The 19,497-nt window shown below is 28.0% G+C and overlaps 1 protein-coding gene across 3 annotated transcripts; it reads left to right on the forward strand.

Moving 5' to 3' along the window:
* The first annotated feature begins 1,111 nt into the window (after positions 1–1,111).
* LOC107457111 (uncharacterized) lies at positions 1,112–18,764 on the forward strand. 3 transcript variants are annotated; one of them, XM_071181474.2, is made up of 11 exons: positions 1,112–1,200; positions 5,088–5,255; positions 7,202–7,320; positions 7,466–7,617; positions 8,501–8,656; positions 11,730–11,859; positions 12,022–12,144; positions 14,166–14,280; positions 14,947–15,021; positions 15,779–15,882; positions 17,195–17,496. In XM_071181474.2, exons 2-11 carry the CDS (start codon positions 5,088–5,090, stop codon positions 17,355–17,357), a joined length of 1,305 nt encoding a protein of 434 aa, XP_071037575.1. In that variant the 5' UTR covers positions 1,112–1,200; the 3' UTR covers positions 17,358–17,496. The 3 variants fall into 3 exon arrangements, with proteins under 3 accessions (XP_071037575.1, XP_071037577.1, XP_071037580.1); XM_071181476.2 differs by having other exon boundaries at positions 1,133–1,402; positions 17,195–18,764; XM_071181479.2 differs by having other exon boundaries at positions 1,133–1,402; positions 12,022–12,132; positions 17,195–17,498.
* Positions 18,765–19,497: the final 733 nt, after the last annotated feature.

The following is a 19,497-nucleotide window of genomic DNA, read 5'->3' on the forward strand; positions in this document are numbered from 1 at the left end:
GATCAGTCTGAAAAGAGACTGAGGGTATGCGGTATCGGTTGGTTTTAAACTTTTCGACAATAAAATGCTTGATTAGCTCTCGGTCATCGAGCTACCAAAGCAGGAAACCACTCTGCAAAAGATCAAATTGCGGTAGCATGTCTTCGGATCCTTCTCAGGGATGCCTCCTTGACTGTCGCTCGCATATGCAATCGTACGTCAATGTGATTCGTGCATGAGCGAGCAGTTCTTTTAACATATAAGTTCTTAACATTCGTACGCTCGTCTAGGAAAATTCAGGATCACAAAGCTCGAATACGCCATCTGGGGAGAAGACCGGTTCCATTATCTTGACCTTTCCCTCTCTTCCTCATCTCAATTTATTGGAATGTATTATGGTATTGTCCCGCAGTGGACTGATCGTTAAGACACGGTTCCCAGCAGATCACCGAAGTCAAGCATCACTGGCTGTGGTCAGTGTGCGGGTGGGTGACCACTTGGATTAGTCTGCGAAGGGACCGAGGGTGTTCGGTATTGGTCCTCGTTAAACTGTTCTACCGTAAAGTGCTCGACTTCGCGAGTAGGTCGTCGGGCTACCGAAGCGGGGGTGCCATCCCCTCTGCAGAGGATCGAAATTGTGATAGCATGTCTTCGGGTCATCCTCAGGGATGTTTCCCAGACCGTCGCCAATAGCCAATTGCGCAGCTCTAGTGCGACGTTAATTAACTACAACTACAACAACTATTATGGTATTATTACTTAACATTTCTTAATATTTTTTGTATTTAATTGTCACTGATATTTTTTAAAATTTCCACGACGCTTTCCTTGGGAACTATTTTCAATGTAGTTTTTAGTTTCATATAGTTTCTTAACTTAAAAGTTCTTACTCTATTTGAAAATTAAGATAAAAACTAACGGACTTCTTTCTCTAATGACTCTACACGCGCTATTGGTGAAAGCATCCATAGTATTCCCATTGGTAGAGAGTTCTGCCCTACGTCACCTATAGTCCATTTCAATCGCCAATTGCATGCAGTGTGAATGATCCCTATCTGAAGTGATATTACTTCGCAACAAAACGTTCAGCTGAAACAATAATTCTGTAGGTATTTATAGATCTATAATTGGGCAAAAATAAGCTGTTTAAAATGTAAACAGATAAGAAATAAAAACTAGAAAGCTCTTATCCTCTCTTATCTTTTGAAAAAATTAAAAAAAGTATGAAATAATTATTTACACTTATTTATTTAATGCTGTGTTCGAATTGAAGAGTTTCTTGAGTAACTGCCTAAAACATAAATGAAGCAACTTTTATTTAGAATTTGTTTCATTTCAATTTTCGCAATCTTTTAGTTAAATCAGACATTGTTACCCAGTTACTTCTAATTTCCCCCTAGAGAAATTGATATTGAAGATAAAAGTATGCATTTATTAAACAAACATTTTTTTAAAACTATTATTATAATCTCTTTAATGAAAATTAATTAAAAGTATTTTTAGAAAAATTACAATTCTAATGTTTTAAGAAGGATGTATTAACTAATATTTCATTTAGTTGTTCATCATCTGATTAAACCAGAGTTCCTGCAATCTAACTCTTAGATCGAGAGTTACGACAATGGTTTTAAAATTGTCTGAAATCGCTGGGTTGAGAAAGATAATGGATTGGTTGGCGACGTTTCTCCACAATCTGTTTTTCTTCCTTCGTCTTGGGAACTTTAAGCTTTCACAGTGGCTTTTATTGTTATTTTTAATTTCTTTTTTTTATAGTTGTGTCGAGGGAATCTTGTAGTCAACATATAGATCCCTTTCCGACTAGCTAGAGTGCTCAAGACAATAGTAAAGCTCTGTACCTGATGTCAATGCAAGATTCAATCATTTTTTGGCTCACAGCAGCAGAACTTTTCCAGATATTGCAGTCCAAGAGAGTTTTCTGTCAATAAAAATTTCTGGCCACTTTAGGACTAAATCATCTTAATTTAAACTGCTGCTCTATGCTGAATTGCAATATTATTTGCAACCATTACAAGACCGTTACCAGCAGAATTTGGTATGAACTTATAACCAAAGGAAACCTATTGCCTGTAAAATTTCTGACCGCTTTCTGATTAATTTGAGTGCTCTCGTTATGAGAGTCCCTCTGCGTCTGAGGACAATGTAAATTTCAATTCTTTTTAAAACAATCAGAATTAATCAGCATACTATCGCAAAGTTGACTGATCACTTGTAAAAATTTTGTCCACTTTCCGAAAAACTGGAATGTTTAAATCTGATCAAGAGATCTGAGCCAATTATTTCCTGATAAGTATGTCACCAAAATTTATAGCTATAATGTATCTATAATAATTTTATAGTTAATCGAAATTACTACTAGTGTCCCATTAACTGATTCAACATTTTAAATGACACTCTGTACTGAATGACATCTCAAGGTTTTAATCGTTTCTTGATCACTACAAGAAGATTTTTGATTTACAGTGTATCACTGAAAGCTACTACTTTCCAATTAGTTAAAGTGTACTTAAATGAACTTAACACTGTTAGATGGAAATGATTGTTTTAATTATTTCTTCACTTATATAAGCATACTTTAGATTGTTAAGTGGAATTTATCAGCCATCTTAATTTCAACTAATTTCTGACTAGCTAGAATGCTTAAAATTTCTACAAGAGTTCTGTTTCTGATGACAATAAGTAATTATTTTTTTATAGTTCAAGTTAAATTTATTAACAAACTTAGAATTTTTTAGACATTCTGACTTTATCTAAAAGGCACCAAACTGAAAAGGAGAAAATAATTCAATTTTTACCAGATGGAAAAGGCAAAGATCATAGTTTTTGTAATAAACTTCATCACCGCCAAAAATCTCCTCTTCGTCTTTTGAATGTGATGTGTCTTACTTTTTTCCATTCTCGTTTGTTAAAAATCATATTATTTTTGTATTTTTTCATCCACTTGAAGTGTTTTATTTTATTTTCTTATAACTAGTCATTATATCCCAATTTCCATTTTAAATTGTGACCAACTTTTATAGAAATTCAAATTTTTTTGTTCAAAAATTCAAATTTTTATAGAAATTTAAATTTTTTTTTTTGAATCTTTTTATTAAATGAATTTATCATTAAATCCAGTATATAAAATTTAACTTAAGTAATAATGAATTGCAACTACATTTTTTTTTTCATAACAATAATGAAAAATAAAAATAATAATACACTTTCGAAAAGAACTAAAATATCTCAATCTCAATAAAATTCAGAGTGATATGATTTTTCTCTATGTATTATAGAAACATTTTATTTTTTGAATAACAATAAGGAAAAATAAAAAATTATACACTATGCAAGAAATTTTAAAAACAACACCATATGCAAGGTGGTTTAAAAGATCTCTATCTTAACTTCATGGAATATATACTTACTAAATCTAGAAATTTATTTTCATTACAAACTCAAAACAATGTATTGCATTTTTAATCAATAATGCACGAGTACCTTAGAAAAAAAATGACATATTTGTTTTCAAAAATAAAAGTAAGTAAACATTAAAATCAGGTATAGTATATAATCATTAAAAAAGCAATTTACATTTCTATAAAAACATGCAATAACCAGTAAAAGTTAATATTTCAGCAATAAAAAAAATCTAAACTTAAGGAACAAAAGAAAACATTGACAAATAAAAACCATAGACAAAAATAATGACAAATCGCCATAATTAATTATAATTGAAAAATGAATAGACAACAGCCATTTCAGAATTTTCCTTGTTGCTATGGTATGGTTATGTTAAGATTCATTTTTTTTTTCCTGCCAAGAAAGAAACAAGAAACTACGCCAAAGTACAGCAAATTGTTGATGTACAAATTAAGCTCTTTGAATATGAAGACGTAATTTATTTTTAGTTTTCAAAATTTTCTCCAAGAAATAACTTCTTCAGGAGAAAACTAACATTTTCTCAAAAAATTAATGATTTATTTGGAATATAATAACATAATTTGACAAAAAGGACAAATAGACCTATCATAATTTTTAAAATCTAATTATTTCACAAAAGAAATGATTTTTTAACATTGTATTTGTGTATAAAAGATACTTTGTACAGTTTTGAATTATTTTAAAAGCAAAAGAAAAGAATATGTACCTGAAATTATGAGATTCCACTAGATAAAAATACCTTGTCGATCACTCTATGCTCAATTTACGAGAAAAATTTTCCTTAATTTTGTAGTTTAGGTAAATTTTGGCTCCCGACCAATCAGAGAATGTCACATACATGTTATAACTCTCTAACAAAGTTGTATGGAAGCTTAAATAAAACAAAGAATCAAAGTTATTGTTAATCTTCACATTTAAAGTAAAAATTAGTTTCATGTCAATATCGTTACTTCTGCAAACTTTAAAGGAAATAAATGCTTTAATAGAAATGAAATGGCACAGTGTTTTACTTTTGAATTCTGTAGCTTTATCAAAATTACATTCTTCCTCTTAGCTTTTAGGGCAAAAATATTTAACATTATCAGTAGTTTTTAATTTAAGTTTAGTTTAGTGAGCAAAAAAATTTAATGAAAAAAATAATAAAAATTTAAAAAATTAAATTTTTATAAAAATTATTAGTTCACTTTTAACCCACTGGCGGTTAAGGAAATGGGCAAAATAGGGAGAATGTTTCTCCCCTACACACAGTTCCCCTATCAGTTAACATGGAAAAACCGGTTTTGCTATGCAGAGAAGACTGCAGGTTAAAATGCGACTTTTTACGTGCAGAACCGTCAGTGGGTTAAACTCATTTTTTTAAAAAAAAATCTTTTTATAGTTAGTCAACTATTTGTTAGATTTTGAATACCATGTGCTGAACTTAAAATCAATTGAAAAATTAAAAATAATCACTTTATTTTTGTTTGTACATGCTTTACAAAGTTTTTGTATTTTTTACACATATTATGATTCAGTTTTGCTCACCTCTTTTATTATATGAGACTCTTCTGCGCATTATGTTTTACATTGAGATTTGGTTAAATTACATTTTTGTGCATGAAAATATCGTATTGGTACTCATCATCAAAAAACTGTCCATGCTCTAAAATATTATTATTATTTATTAGATGGATCATCAACATCACAGTGAGTCAGAATCCGCAAGATATTTTAGTCAGTTTGATGCTCATGGATATTACAAAACAGATGCTGTATATTTGAATGCTGGTGCTCCTGGAACAGATTTATTACGTATGCTCCCTCCCATCATTGAAGCTGCTACCATTCATCAAATGGTTTGCATTTACTACATTTTTTTTCCTAAGTACTTCTCTATAAATGGTTAAGTGTATAAAGCTAAACTCAGAGGATTTTGTGTTAAACAAAATAAGGAGGCTTCTTGATTACTATCTCCAATTTATTTTCATACCAAAACTTTGAGTTTATGCAATCATTTCAAAAAATAACAACTCATTCACTTCATTTATTGATTGTTGTTGATATTTTTAGTTCAATTTATATTTTGCAATCTGATTAAATACATAAATGATGAAAATGGGTAAAAACTTTACTCTTGATCCCAGCAATAAAATGTCCTTGAAATGTTGAGCCTGTCTATATTTTACTTTGTTTAGACATTATCGACTGAGAGACCCTGTGACAAAACTCTCTAGCTCTAATATCTTTATTTTTAATTATAACAAATATATAGGTTACTAGTTTAAAGTAAAAAAAGCACTGAATTTACAATATATATATATATATATATATATATATATATATATATATATATATATATATATATATATATATATATATATATATATATATATATATATATATATATATATATATATATATATATATATAAGCTCAAAATGAAGATAAAACAAAGGAAAATTACAGACATATGGAAAAAGGGGGAAAAAGAAAAATAATAATAAAAAAATAACAAACGACTGGGGGGGAGAGGATAAAATTTATTTAAAAAATGCGGAAAATAAGAGATATAATTTTTTCATCAGCCCACATGATTATATGTGGGCTGATGAAAAGATTATATCTCTTATTTTCCGCATTTTTTAAATAAATTTTTTCCTTTTTTTTTTTCCCCAGTTGTATGTTATTTTTTTATTATTATTTTTCTTTTCCCCCCTTTTTTCATATCTCTGTTATTTTCCATAGTTTTATCTTCATTTCGAACTTATCTTATGAGTTCTGTTTACTTGCAGCTTCTGTGCAATAAATGAAACTTATTGTTTTTCTTAATTTTCTTCGTGTTTTTTTGTATTTATTTTGCTGCATATATATATTTTTTAAATTGAATATGTAATATATTTTTACTCTAATATTATAAGCAATACTCCCTCATTTTGTTGGGGGGGGACACACTAATTATTCCATTTTCACTGTTCATGAATCTTCATCACATTGAGAAAAAAAATCGTGAAGTCCATATCCATGTTACTCCCCCATCCCCCCCCCCAAAAAAAAAAAATAGATAGCAGATGAAATCTCACAAAATCTCTTCAAAAAAGAGTTACTCAAATATGTGTTTCATTTCAAGAGTCAGTTGTTGTGACAAATAATATTGTGTTAAAAATATTGATTAAATTATTGTTAAAATTATTGGTGTAATTTAATTTGGATTATGCTTTCGGTATTTTTAAAAAGAGCCAAGGGATATATTTTTGAAAAGAAATGAGTTTATTGGCAGTTTTTGGCACAAGTTTTAGACTTATAGCTTAGACAGTTTTATCTATGGTTTAAATCACCTAAAACTACCAAATCTTGAATTGAGTAATGCATTAAATATGTCAGACCAAGCATGGAAAAAACAAAGCACGAAATTCTTTTTTAATAGTTTAATATTTTGTTTGATGCTTTTAAATCTGATTTTTAGTCTTTATTTTATTAGTGAATACACAAAAATCTACTGTGTTTGACAGTGCTGTATTAAAAAACATGGGATACCTTCCCTGACATATGAATATTATATTTAAAAAAAAAAATGTTTTAAAAAATTTTTAAATTCTGGAGTGCTAATCAAAAATAACACTTCACATTGCATTGTTTATTTCAGCTAGTTCATAAAATATTTAATGAATTTATTATTTGTGGTCCCAGCTAGATAATTAAATGCAAATGTTCTGCATTAATTTTATTTCAATATAAATTTATTTAAAGAGGTTGTTTAATAAATTTATATTGGATTTGTATTATATTAAATGAATATTTGTAGCAAGTAGAAATGGATGGTGATGCTCAGCTTTTTCAATATGGCTCAGAAAATGGCAACTGGCAGTTCAGGAGTTTCTTAGCTCAATTTTTATCCGAAGAATATGGGGATGATGTAAGAAGGTAATTTATATTTCAATTTTGTTTCAATTTATTTTTGAACAACTTTTTTTTTAAAGTTTCGCAGATCATTTAAAATATACTATACTTTATTTTTTACAATTTTATACTATCATATTCTTATTATTTGTCATAATCTCTTTGTTAGTGAAAATCTATTCCTAACGGCTGGAGCCTCTAGTGGATTATGGCTGATTCTTAACTGTCTTTTTAAACGTGGCTCCTTTGTTTTCATAGAAGACCCTTCGTATTTTTGTGCTTTAAAGATATTTAAAGACTTGGATATGAATATCATTCCAGGTATGAGTAAAGTAGTTTTATTCAAAACTGATGAAGCTATTTTGTCTTTGGTAGTTTTAGATTAAGGGTCTTCAATCTTTTGTCCCAGAGGGCCATGAAAATAAATTCTAGAAATACCACAAATCATACATCTTCTAGATAATATAATAGTCAAAGAAATGCATTGGCAGTGACCTAGTGCTATACATTCTCATACCAGAACACATAGTCTTTGCGTCAAGTTGCTGATCAAAAACCAACATTAAATCAAGCTATTAACCTAGTGTTTTGTCTCAGCATACAATGTAAAAAGTATTTTAAACCTGCAAAACCCCTGCATTAGAATGTGTTTTATAGTTAAAATACAAGTTCATAACCTTTTGAATAGCTTAAGTGAAACAAAGTGTTATGAGACTTTTGAAGGCACTGTAACTTTTGGATTCAAGAACATAGTATATTATAAAATATTGCTTCATTCTTCTAGGTATAAGGTATTTTTCTTTGAAAAAAAGTAATTTGTATTAAACTACCTGATGCTTCTATACATTCTAAAAAAAAAATTTTGGAAATTAAATAGCGTGTCTCTTAACATGTTTGTTTCTTTTTACATTTTAAATTATTTACTGTGCATAAGTAGAATATTTATGGGACTGAATAATAAAAGGGTTGTCCCAGACCCTTAGAATATTGATCATTATAGATTGAATTTTTTATATTAATTATATATTCTTTCATTAAATAGTATTTTTAGATCAAAGCTAAGTATCACTTAAATTGTTTTTAAATTAAAAATTTTTTATTGTATATTTTTTATGCAATATTTTAAGACTTGCTTTTTCAATATTTTGTTAATAATAACTGCCCTTTATCACCATAATTATTTTTGCATTTTTTATTTTCATAGTTAAAACAGACAATAATGGAATAGTAATAGAAGATTTACTTGAAAAATTGCAACAGCATTTAAAAGAAGTAACAACTTCAAAAAATCCACCGTTACAAGCTTTGCTTTATACCATACCAGTATTTCATAATCCCACTGGATGTGTGCTACCTGAAGGTATGTAATTTCACCCTCCCTTGCTATGTAGCGTTTTTTATTTGTCAATTAGATAATGTGCTAGGATTTTTTTCTCTGCTACAGAATTTAAATAATTCCATAAAATATAGCTAGTGTAAACATGCTCTGAATCACTATACTTTTGAGTTTTTAGCATTCACTGGACTGCAGACTTTTTAAATAATCCAGTTCATAGTTTCCTCATGATATCGCAATTCTTTGTTCGCTAAAAATTTTATTTTTCAATTTGTTAAAAAAAAATTCTCTTTTATTTCAGAATTTTAGGGATTATTCATACTCACTGGTTTGCCTAAATAATTCCAATCAGATTCTCAATTTCTCTTTGCATATTTCAAATAAACTTTAATTTCAATAAATATGTAACAAAAAAAAACAATTTGCCCTTTGTCATGCAATATTTTCCATTAAGAATAAAATTTTGTTGTTAATGTATTTCAATTAACATTAAATCAGTTGTTTAGATTAAAAAAAAAAGGTGGATATCTCCACTCTCTGAAGTTTTAACTAGTTGCAAGATTTAAAGTATTTGCATACAGCACAGTTTAAACAATTTGTAGCCTACTTTATTAGTTCCTTTTTGCACAACTTGTTCATTGAATTCTTTGCTTTACAACTGTAAAAATAATTTCATTGACTAATTTAATTAAAGCTACTTTTCTTCTGTTTTCAAGTAAAGTTATTTTTAAATATATAGTCTTAATTTCTTAATATCTTGTTATGCATTTAGAACAATCTGTTACAACTATTTATGCTATTTTTATAGATGTTTATTGTGAAAAATGCAATCCAATTTTTTATTTATTTAAACCTGATATAAAGGTTAAGCTTTTGGGCCTTTTTTAATATAAAATCCTGCTAAATATGACTCAAAATTTCTTAGAATCAGCATGCTGTGGAATAAAAAGTAGCAGAATAATTTTTTTTTTTTGCATTTATGAACTTTAATTGGTACTAATTTTAATTGGGTACTCTCTAAAAATAAATAAATTGATCAGAAATATACTTTTTAATGCACAGACAATTATGCAAGCTAAAAAGATTTTAAGAATCTGCATAGATTTGATGTTTAGGGAAAAAATATTTACAAAAACAATTCAGATTTTTGGTTAAAAAATAAAAACAGTTTAAATTTTAATCAACTAAAGGATGTCAGCTTATATTTTTCATGTGCTATGGTGCTTAGGTACCAGGATTTGTAAACCTGGTATTCTGGGTATTTCTCAAATCTGGGGCTCTAATGAAACATGCCAAAAAATAAAAATTCACATGGAAACATGAGTTTGCAAATGTGTGATATACAAAGACAATAAGAAAAAATCTTTTTATATCATTTTAATTTTACTAAATTTCCAGATGAGTTACACATATGTGATCAATACTACTACAGAAAAAAATTCAAAATAAAAGTAATATTTTTAAAAACCACGTTTTTGTAGTGGAGAATAATAATTAAAAAAAAAAATTGAAAAACAAAAAACGTGGGGCGCATGAAATACATAACAGTAATGTTATATTAGTGTGTGTATGTGTGCTCTTGAAAATATGTGTATGGTATATCTGTAATTGTAATTGTATCTGAATGTGGATGTGGAATATGTTTGTGTATATGCATATGTTTGTGGATGTATATGTGGCTGTGCATGTGTATGAGTAAGAAAATGTGTATATGTATGTGTATATGCACTGTTATGTATTTCATGCGCCCCACGTTTTTGGTTTTCAATTTTTTTTTAAATTATTATTCTCCACTACAAAAACATGGTTTTTAAAAATATTACTTTTTATTTTGAATTTTTTTTATTTTAAATTATAATTTTTTTAATTTTTATTTTATATTTTTAAAAAATTATTACTTTTTAATTATTATTCTTCACTACAAAAAACGTGGTTTTTAAAGATATATATTTTTATTTAGATTATTTTTCTTAGTAAAGAGTAGTCAAGACTACTACAAGACCACTACTAAAATAATAGAACTTTAATTTTAAATTAGGGATACAAAAATCTTTATAGAAAAACAATACCTTTACGACTTCCATTAGTTTTGTGCTGATGACAACCAAAACAATCTGGAAATGAATGAGGAAAAACTGGATCCTACCACGTGATTTTTCAGCCAATAAAAATACTCCGACAGTAAAAATCTTTTCACCTGACATGTAATACTAATTTGAAATAATGGAATCGACAACAAAAGACAAACTCGAAAAAAAAGTTTTTTTTAAATTTTAATTTTATTTTACTTTGCATGTCTTTTTTCTCTTCATTTTCATGTATTGTCATCCAATTCTGATCTATGTGCCAAATTTGAAGTTTGTAGCTAGTCGGGAAGTTAGTTTAAAATCGATTACAAAATTCCACCCGGACAGACATACACGAAGGCAAGTTTATATAAACGTGGTAATAATAAAAATGAAAATGCTCAAAGATGTGTTATAATGTCTGGAAGCATACATTACATTGACTCTGCATGGGATGGCACAAACATAAAAGATGCATCTTGAAAATATTTTACTGCCACAAAACATTTTCCTTGTGTGTACAACTGTGTAACAAATATTTTGTTACACAGTTGCTTTAAATGATTTCTGTCCTAGTGTTGGTTTTAACTGTGTAACATATAGGGAAATATGTAATGAAAATAAAATGATGTACAGTGATTTTGGTTTATTGTCTTTGTACACAAGTTCTTTATTGATTTACAGCACCTTCCAGTAATTAATAACTTCTTGTTATATTTATTTTTCAAACGTTATTTATTATTATTATTTTTTTATTTTTCTGATTTTTCCTTTCATTAAAGCCAAATTATAATTTTTGGAACAAAAAAAGTTTATATATGCTCTAAAAATTTAGTTTTTTTCCCCCCTTTTTAGTTTTTGACTTGTGAATTAACTACCATTCTTTCATTTAAAATAAACTAGCTTTTCTATTAGAGTTCCTTTTCTAGTTTTTCTATATTTATTTTGTCAAAGTTATATTATCTGTAATTGAAAAAGTACTACATCAATTTTAAATAAGCTCTAATAGTTTAACATACTTGCTTTATTAGAAAGATGTCAACAGCTGATTAAGTTGTCACGAATGTATGGAATTACTATAGTTTGTGATGATGTCTACAACCTCCTTCATTATGGTGATGATCCCACTTGTCCAAAACGACTTTATCAATTTGATGATAAGTAAGCATCTTTTTTGGTAATAATTGATCTAAAAGTGTATTTCATACTCTATGCCCTACTATTGCTGGAAATTTGAAATATTATGCATTGGTATATTATTTTACAGCAGTTTAATGTTGACTTGTAATTTCTTAAAAAAAGTCTATTTTATTTCTTCCATAGATCTGATTCTGATTACATTGGTAATGTAATATCGAATTGTTCATTTTCAAAAATCTTAGCACCAGGACTGAGAATTGGATGGATGGAAGCTCCTGAATGGATTGTTGAAAAGTGCAAAGATTTGTAAATTACTGTTATTATTTTCTACTCCAATTTAATATTTTGCTTTCAATATTTTACGTTATTTTTTTAATGAAAATTTTTTAACTCTTCAATTTTAAGCATAAAAAATCAATGAAGTTGTTCTCGTGCATTAACATTTAATAAATGTTTGCATGTCTGTTTAAGCCATAGTTTATTAGAATTGTGAGTTCTTCATAGAAAGAATCCCTGAGGATATTCTTTATTATTATTATTATTATTAGAGTATTAGAGATTATTAAAAAAAAGTCTGGGATTAGATCTCTAAGAAACAGAGGCTCCCTTTTTTGCCAGGAAATGGGGCCTCATTTCTCTGGATTCCACAGTGATTCTTCTGGATTCCTTTGGAATAATATTGTCTTATTATTAATTGCAAACTAGTTAAGAAAATTTAAGCAATTAGTGATAGTTAGAATTCTAGAGTGACTGGGTGCAACAATCGCTTGAAGTGGGACCTATGAATCAGACAATGACATAACTTTGTAAAAGGAATCTAGGCGTCTCCAAAGTTGTGTCAGGGCCTGGTAAATGACCTCAATCTCACCAATCGATCTCAGCTAATCAATAAGTATCGATGGGAGTATAAAAGCAAAAGAGCTCACAGTAAACACCAGCACTGGCTTTAACATAATCACTCACTTTGATACCATCAGTATAAATTTTTAACCATTCCTCCTTAGGGAAAAAGGTTTCTATTGTTTTGAGAGTGAAAGCTCTTGAAACTGTATCACTAGTCTCAACCTTTGAGATATCCATGAACAGATCAAGGCGGGTAGAAAATCCTTTGTCGGCAATGATTGAGGAGAAGAGAGAAGTGTTCAGCCTCAAAATTCAAATCCAACTTAGATATAATATGAGCTACTCCCTGCAGAATTTATTTGGTGTTTTCATGTTTCTCTATCCAACTAAAGAATCTAGATTCCACAGGGACAAAAATACAAGAGTTCTAAGCATTCTCTCCCTAAGGAAAAGGGCTTTCTCCTGAATAATCAGGTAAAAGCCCTGTGCTGAGCCCCTGTAATCAATTGCAGTGCGTGATTTAGAAATTTTTTTAGAAGGTTAAGAACCTGTGATAAGCAATTTCCAACAGCAATCAAGAGGGAGTAAAATACACATTTTGTAAGTAGAATTCAAAGTCGCTCTTGAGCGTCATTTGGAGCCTCTAGTATTTTTAAAAGATTAAGTCTTTTTGGAGCACCTCGAATAGTGTTTTCCATGTGAGATCTCCATGTATGTTTATGATCCAAAACCACACCCAAGAATTTTAAGTTATCAGACGATGATATCTGACAACCTTTGTAGCAAATTCGTGGATGAAAAGATTGGTGCATTAGAGAAAAAGACTCTACAAATGTCTTGTCGATGTTGAACTTTATATTATTTAATTCTGTAATTCTGTCCATTTTTTAGTAACCAACATGACCTTTCCCAAAGAACTTTCAATGATCTCGTTAGCTTTGTTCTTTGGGAAAGTAGTTCAGATAACAAGGTCTTCAACATATAGCAAGCACCGAATGCCATCAATCTTTTTCAGTTCAGTTACTAGGTCACTAATATAAGTGTTGAAAGATATGCAACTTAAGATTGCACCCTGTGGTTAGCTGGTCTTGAGTGTTCTGTATCTTGAAAAGTAATTGCTATATTAGACTATACATAATCGGGTTTTTAGAAATCCATTGAACCATCCAAGCATGTTGGAGTGGGTGCTGATGTTTGATAATATTTTGCAAGTAGGCTTTCTCTTCATATAATTATTATTATTATCATTATTATTTTTTAAATTAATTTTATTTAGATTTTTTTGGACTTATTGCCTATATCGAAAAACATTTATTTATTAAATAATGGGATTATTTCTAACTTAAAAAAGAAGAAGAAAGCATTTACAAGATCTTGGAATAACTATTTAAGTTAAATAATTTTCAATGAAATCGGTCGTTGAAATGAATAAATTTTTAAAGTGATAAATAAAAAAATTTTATCTTTGATCATTTGATTTTCAGTGGTGTTTTGCACAGTGGTGGAGGTTTGAATCCTTATACAGCAGGCATTGTAACTAGTTTATTAGCATTAGGAAAGCTGAAACCCCATTTACAAAAAGTGAAAAATATTTACAAAGTAAGTATTATTTAGTTTATGTATCATTTAGTAGGGACACAGCATATTAAAATAAGGATATTAAATGGTTATCAATTTTATTTTTCTGAATTAAATGAGATATGATCTATATCAATGGTGTATAGATTTTTGAGAAGTGGCTATGTTTGAAATAAAAAAAATTCAGTATACTTTCTATGTTAAATTATATTTACTTCATACCGCCAAGTTATTGTAATGGGTTTATTGTATTGCATTGTTTAACTTATAAGTTGGTTTTTTTTTTTAATTTTTATATAATATTGTGCCCGTTAGGTATTTAAAGTTAATAAATATGTTAATATACTATACAACATCTGTAGGCAGGATTGATTTTGAATAATTTTCAAAAGGTGTATTTCTATTCCAGAAATTACATTGAATTCATTGAAATTGTAATCATATTTTTTTCTTATGTGAAAGTTTTCTGTTAATTTAAATTCATGAAGAATACACATTTTAGGTGGTTGTATTAGTTTTTTAAGAGATATACAAAAAGTGTTTCATTAGTATGTGTAGTATAACAAAAGACTACAAATATTTAAAAAAAATATATATTTAGTTTCACTCTATGAACATTTTATATTGTAATCTATAATACAAAAGTTTTTAACAGTTTTTCTTATATTTTGTGGAATTTTTATTTAGACCAATATGGAGTCAGCTGCAGAACTTTTAAAAGAAGAATTACCTTTTGGTTCTACATTAAAGTCCTCTGCTTTGGTACTTTTAAGTTTTTTAATTTCTTTTTCATAATACTTAAAGTCATAAAATTTATTTGAGGGCGTTACTTCTTTGCATTCTAATATTCATGACTCATTGAGTAAATACTTCATATTCATTAGCACTAATATTTCACAATATTTCATTTAAAAATTTATCATGTAAGGAATATGATTTGTGTCAAAAGTTGTTAAATAATTGTGTCTTATTTTTTTCAACAGTAAGTTATGTATTCATTTTTTTATATACTTTAATGTAAATATAAAGTTAAATTCTTATTTGATTACTATTTGTGTTTTAGTTGTCACTTTTTTCTTCTACAATTCAGATGAAAACTAACTCTAAACTAAAAAACTACTTTAATAGAAAGCAAAAAATCTAGGTTTTCATTCTAACTACATTTGCAAATAATATAAAATGTTGCAAAACCCACAAGCATGGTTACTATTCATAGATAATCAAGCATTGATAGACAAAACTTGCATCTTTGTTTTGTGTCTTATCCTGGAAAATATTAATCTTCTGTCCATTTATGAACCTTCTTCAAAATATTAAACTTCTATTCATTATTACTTTTTTCCTTATCATGAAATAAAATATCTGTTTTGAATGTAAAATATGTTAACTCTAAATCATAATCTGTTTTCTATTAATATGTTAGGTATCCTAAATTAGATTCGTTCATCTTAGAATTATAAGTTTTTTTTTTAAAGCTTATTTTTATCAAAGCAGGAGTAAGAAATTATTATTTTTACAGGGAGGCTATTTTTTATGGATTGAATTACCAGCTGACATCAGTGCAAGTAATTTACTAAATTTTTGTAAGAAAAAATATCAAGTATGCTATATGCCTGGGTCAAGGTAAGGAAAAAATATGTAATACATTGTTAAGCCATGATGATAATATGTCGAAAACTTTTTGCCTTTATTTTATGGAGAAAATGAACAAAAATCAAACATATTCTTTTATTTGTGAAGTTACATTGAAAAGTTCTTTACAATGGTGCCATTCCAAATGATGCTCTTCAAGAGCTCAAAATTTTTAAGCGCATCTAAATTTTAACATGACAACATTTCAAAATGAAAAAAGATTAAACAAAATCTCATTTAGCTTTACTTTTTTTTAATATGTCTGCTTTTAATACAAAATAAACAAATTTGGCAAACTTTGTAAGAAATAATTATTTAGAATCAGATTGAAACACAGCTAGGATAAATCAAAAAAATTGTGTGAAATAGTGTTTGCTTTGAGAAAGACTAGAGTGATTTAGAATTGCTATCATATCAGTGAACTCACTTTAAAGTCTCTGTAGTCTTGAACCTGCTTCTTAAAACAAGAAAACATGTAATTTTAGGATTGTAGACAAACTCTATTTAATAAAGTTTTTTTGAATTGAAAATGTTTTTATAAATATTATTTTATTTTGTAATCATCAGTGAAGAGCTGATCCTATTTTGAGTTTTTGACTTTGATTTTTAACTCCATTCCCTTATAGATTTGAACCCAATTCAGAAGACAAGGGAACTCTTTGATTAAGTATAACTTTGCCCTCATGGGGGACTTTTTGACACAACTATTGCGCATTTGCGTAATGTAGAGAGGAAAACCTTATACAGTTAGCCTGACGTGATCTGGCTGCCACTGAGAATGTTTTACGTCAGCTCTTTGGCCTATGTGAGCCGGGTGCCGAATTTTTAGCCATTGCTGGGATTCAAATCAGAGTCACCTCATTGGGAGGTGCACACTCTATGCCCTGATTTTCTCATGTTCAGCATAGAGGAAACTGAAATCCATCATCTAGTTGTGGCTGAACATATTCTATCTAGTGCCAGCCTATTTAAAATTTTAAAAATTAGCCTTTTTTTCTTACTTTTCAATAATTTTTGTAGATTATAATTTTGTCTTTTTTTGTTTTGTTTTGATCTGACAATCTGTAATAAATAATCATCCAAATTTTTCAGTGTAGAACAAGATTAAATTCCCATCTTTTTACATGTATTTTCTCGGAATTTCATTTTTTTTGTTCCGATTCATCCATGAATATCAAAATTCATGCAAGGAAGTTTAGCTTTTAAAGAGCTAAATCACATTAAGTTTTTAAATTCTCAAATAGATTTAAAAAAAACTATAATATGCTTTCTTCTTTTCAAATAATGTATAAATTATTTTCAGAGCCTCTTTTACCCAAAGCTTTGAAAATCACCTGAGAATATGCATTAGTTTTTATCCTCTTGAGGTATTATTATCTGCTGTTCGAAGACTTTGCCGAGCAATTGAAGAGTTTCAGTCCAGGTTCAAAGATGATCCAAATTTTTGGAAGAGTTATGTTGATTAATGTTTATTTGAATCATTTCTAACTAAACTTAGATATTTTAAAGAATTTTTGTTAAGTTTTCAATTAAATAGTTTTTAATATAAATAATGTTGTAGTGAATAATTTGTTGTTAATATATGTATTTTTAAATTGATAATTTTTGCATTTGTACAAATTTACACTTTTCATTAATGTGCTACTTCAAATTCAATTTAAATGTGATAGTCTTTAAGTCTTAAAAGTAAATTTATCATAGTAGCTTTCAAACAATATATTGTGATATTTTTACAATGTCTATAACAGTTTTAAAATATTTACACTTATATTAGAACTAGGCAATGTCAATTCGAATTTTCTTATTCTCTATTTTATCTATAAAAAATAAAATTATATCATATATAATTGTATTATAATCATACCCTCCAACTTATGAGGATTTTGAAAATAATTCTTTCTAGTGGTAGCGAACCAAAGTAGAAATTTTTAAAGCAAATGGATCTCTCATAAAACTTTTATCAGAACTTAAGAATCTAGCCATATGGCCTGCACTTTTATAAGTAATAGTGGACAAGTTACGCTAAAATTAATTTTTTTTAAATATTAAGACATTAATTTTGCTACCGTCTGAAAAGAAGATTTCTGAAACTACGGAAATTCCGTAGCAGTTGGAGGGTATGTATAATTATAATATAGTTATTAATAAAGTTAATAATTATATTAATTAACAATCATTGTATTAATTAGCCATATTGATAACCATATTAATTAACAACATTAATTAGCTATATTAATAACGATATTAACTAATATCCAAATTAATTAACTATATATAAAATTGATAATGATGCTTATCTATAAGCATTGCTACAAGGTTCTTATGAGACCAATCAGATTACCTTGCATTATTTAAAAAAAAAGTGTTGCCAAAGAGGAGAAGTATTTAATAAATTTTCGTTAATGCAGTGTAATCGATTGTTGTTGTTGATTTCTTAGTGTTGAGTGTTGTTGATTTCTAATCAACGAGCAAGTTCTGCACCATAGAACTAGTGGCATGCACTCAGAATTTCTTCAACATTTAAATTCTAAACATTCAGTTTACAGTAGATTTTTTGAACAATCCAATTCAGTGTTTCCACATAATTCTTTATTTAGTAAAAATAATAATTCTAAGAATTAAAACAGTTCTGTAAAAAACTTTATAAAAAGTTATGATTGATAATACAATGTGGAAAGTATCTAAAATTTGTTACTAAAACATTTTAACTTAAACTGTTTTCTTTAAGTAAAAAGAGAAGAGAGATGGAAAATCTCCCCTTTCTGACTCTTAAAAGAATTGAACTTTTTCCACACTTTATGTATGTTAGCAGTTTTCTTAAATCAGAGTCTACATCACTCTCGAAACTTACGTTGTTTTGAAAAGAAAAAAAACTCTTTGCTACAGACTATTTTGTAAATAGAATAAAATAAATTCTATTTTTAATTTTACAAATCAAGCACAGATCCTATCCCCATTTCCTTTGATCCAGCTTTGTTAATCTTTTTGTGGTATGTTTTGCATTTCAATGTTTGTTAATATTTATGCATACATTGAGAAAGAAAGTTTTCCCATTTTATGTGTATTGGAAGTAGATTCCTCTGATATTCACTAGCACTCAATAAAAAGGAATTTTATGTAACTCCGGAATTAAATGGGAGCCATTTCTAGATTTATCCAAAACCATCATATTCTTTTTTACATTTCTTTTAAACTACTGAATAAAGGTTCATAAACTGCATATGAGAATATTGGACTGTTAAAACTCTATGAAGTATTTTTTAATCATACAAATGATATATTTATTGTTTTAATTCTCTCTTGCTGCTTTTTAAATTAACTTATATCCATCAAAATTGGAAATTTTTATTAAATTTGCTCAAAAGTCTTCCAAACAAACCAAAGTTTGGGATTTTGATTGGAAGAAACCTGTTTCTTCCAGGACACTGGTGGAAATTGGAAATAACTGGACAAAATAGAAGGAACTAAAAATTACCAAGACACTTATTTACCAATAAGTGTTAAGAGAATAATTTTGATTTAAATAAACTAAATGTAATCTATAGCAAAGCTTTAATTTATTCATATCTACTTTTAAAAAAATAACTATTTTTTAAAATTATTTTA

Source organism: Parasteatoda tepidariorum, chromosome 8 (genome assembly GCF_982258835.1).
Source record: "Parasteatoda tepidariorum strain Cologne lab strain chromosome 8, Ptep-v5.0, whole genome shotgun sequence".
Lineage (NCBI taxonomy): Eukaryota > Metazoa > Arthropoda > Arachnida > Araneae > Theridiidae > Parasteatoda > Parasteatoda tepidariorum.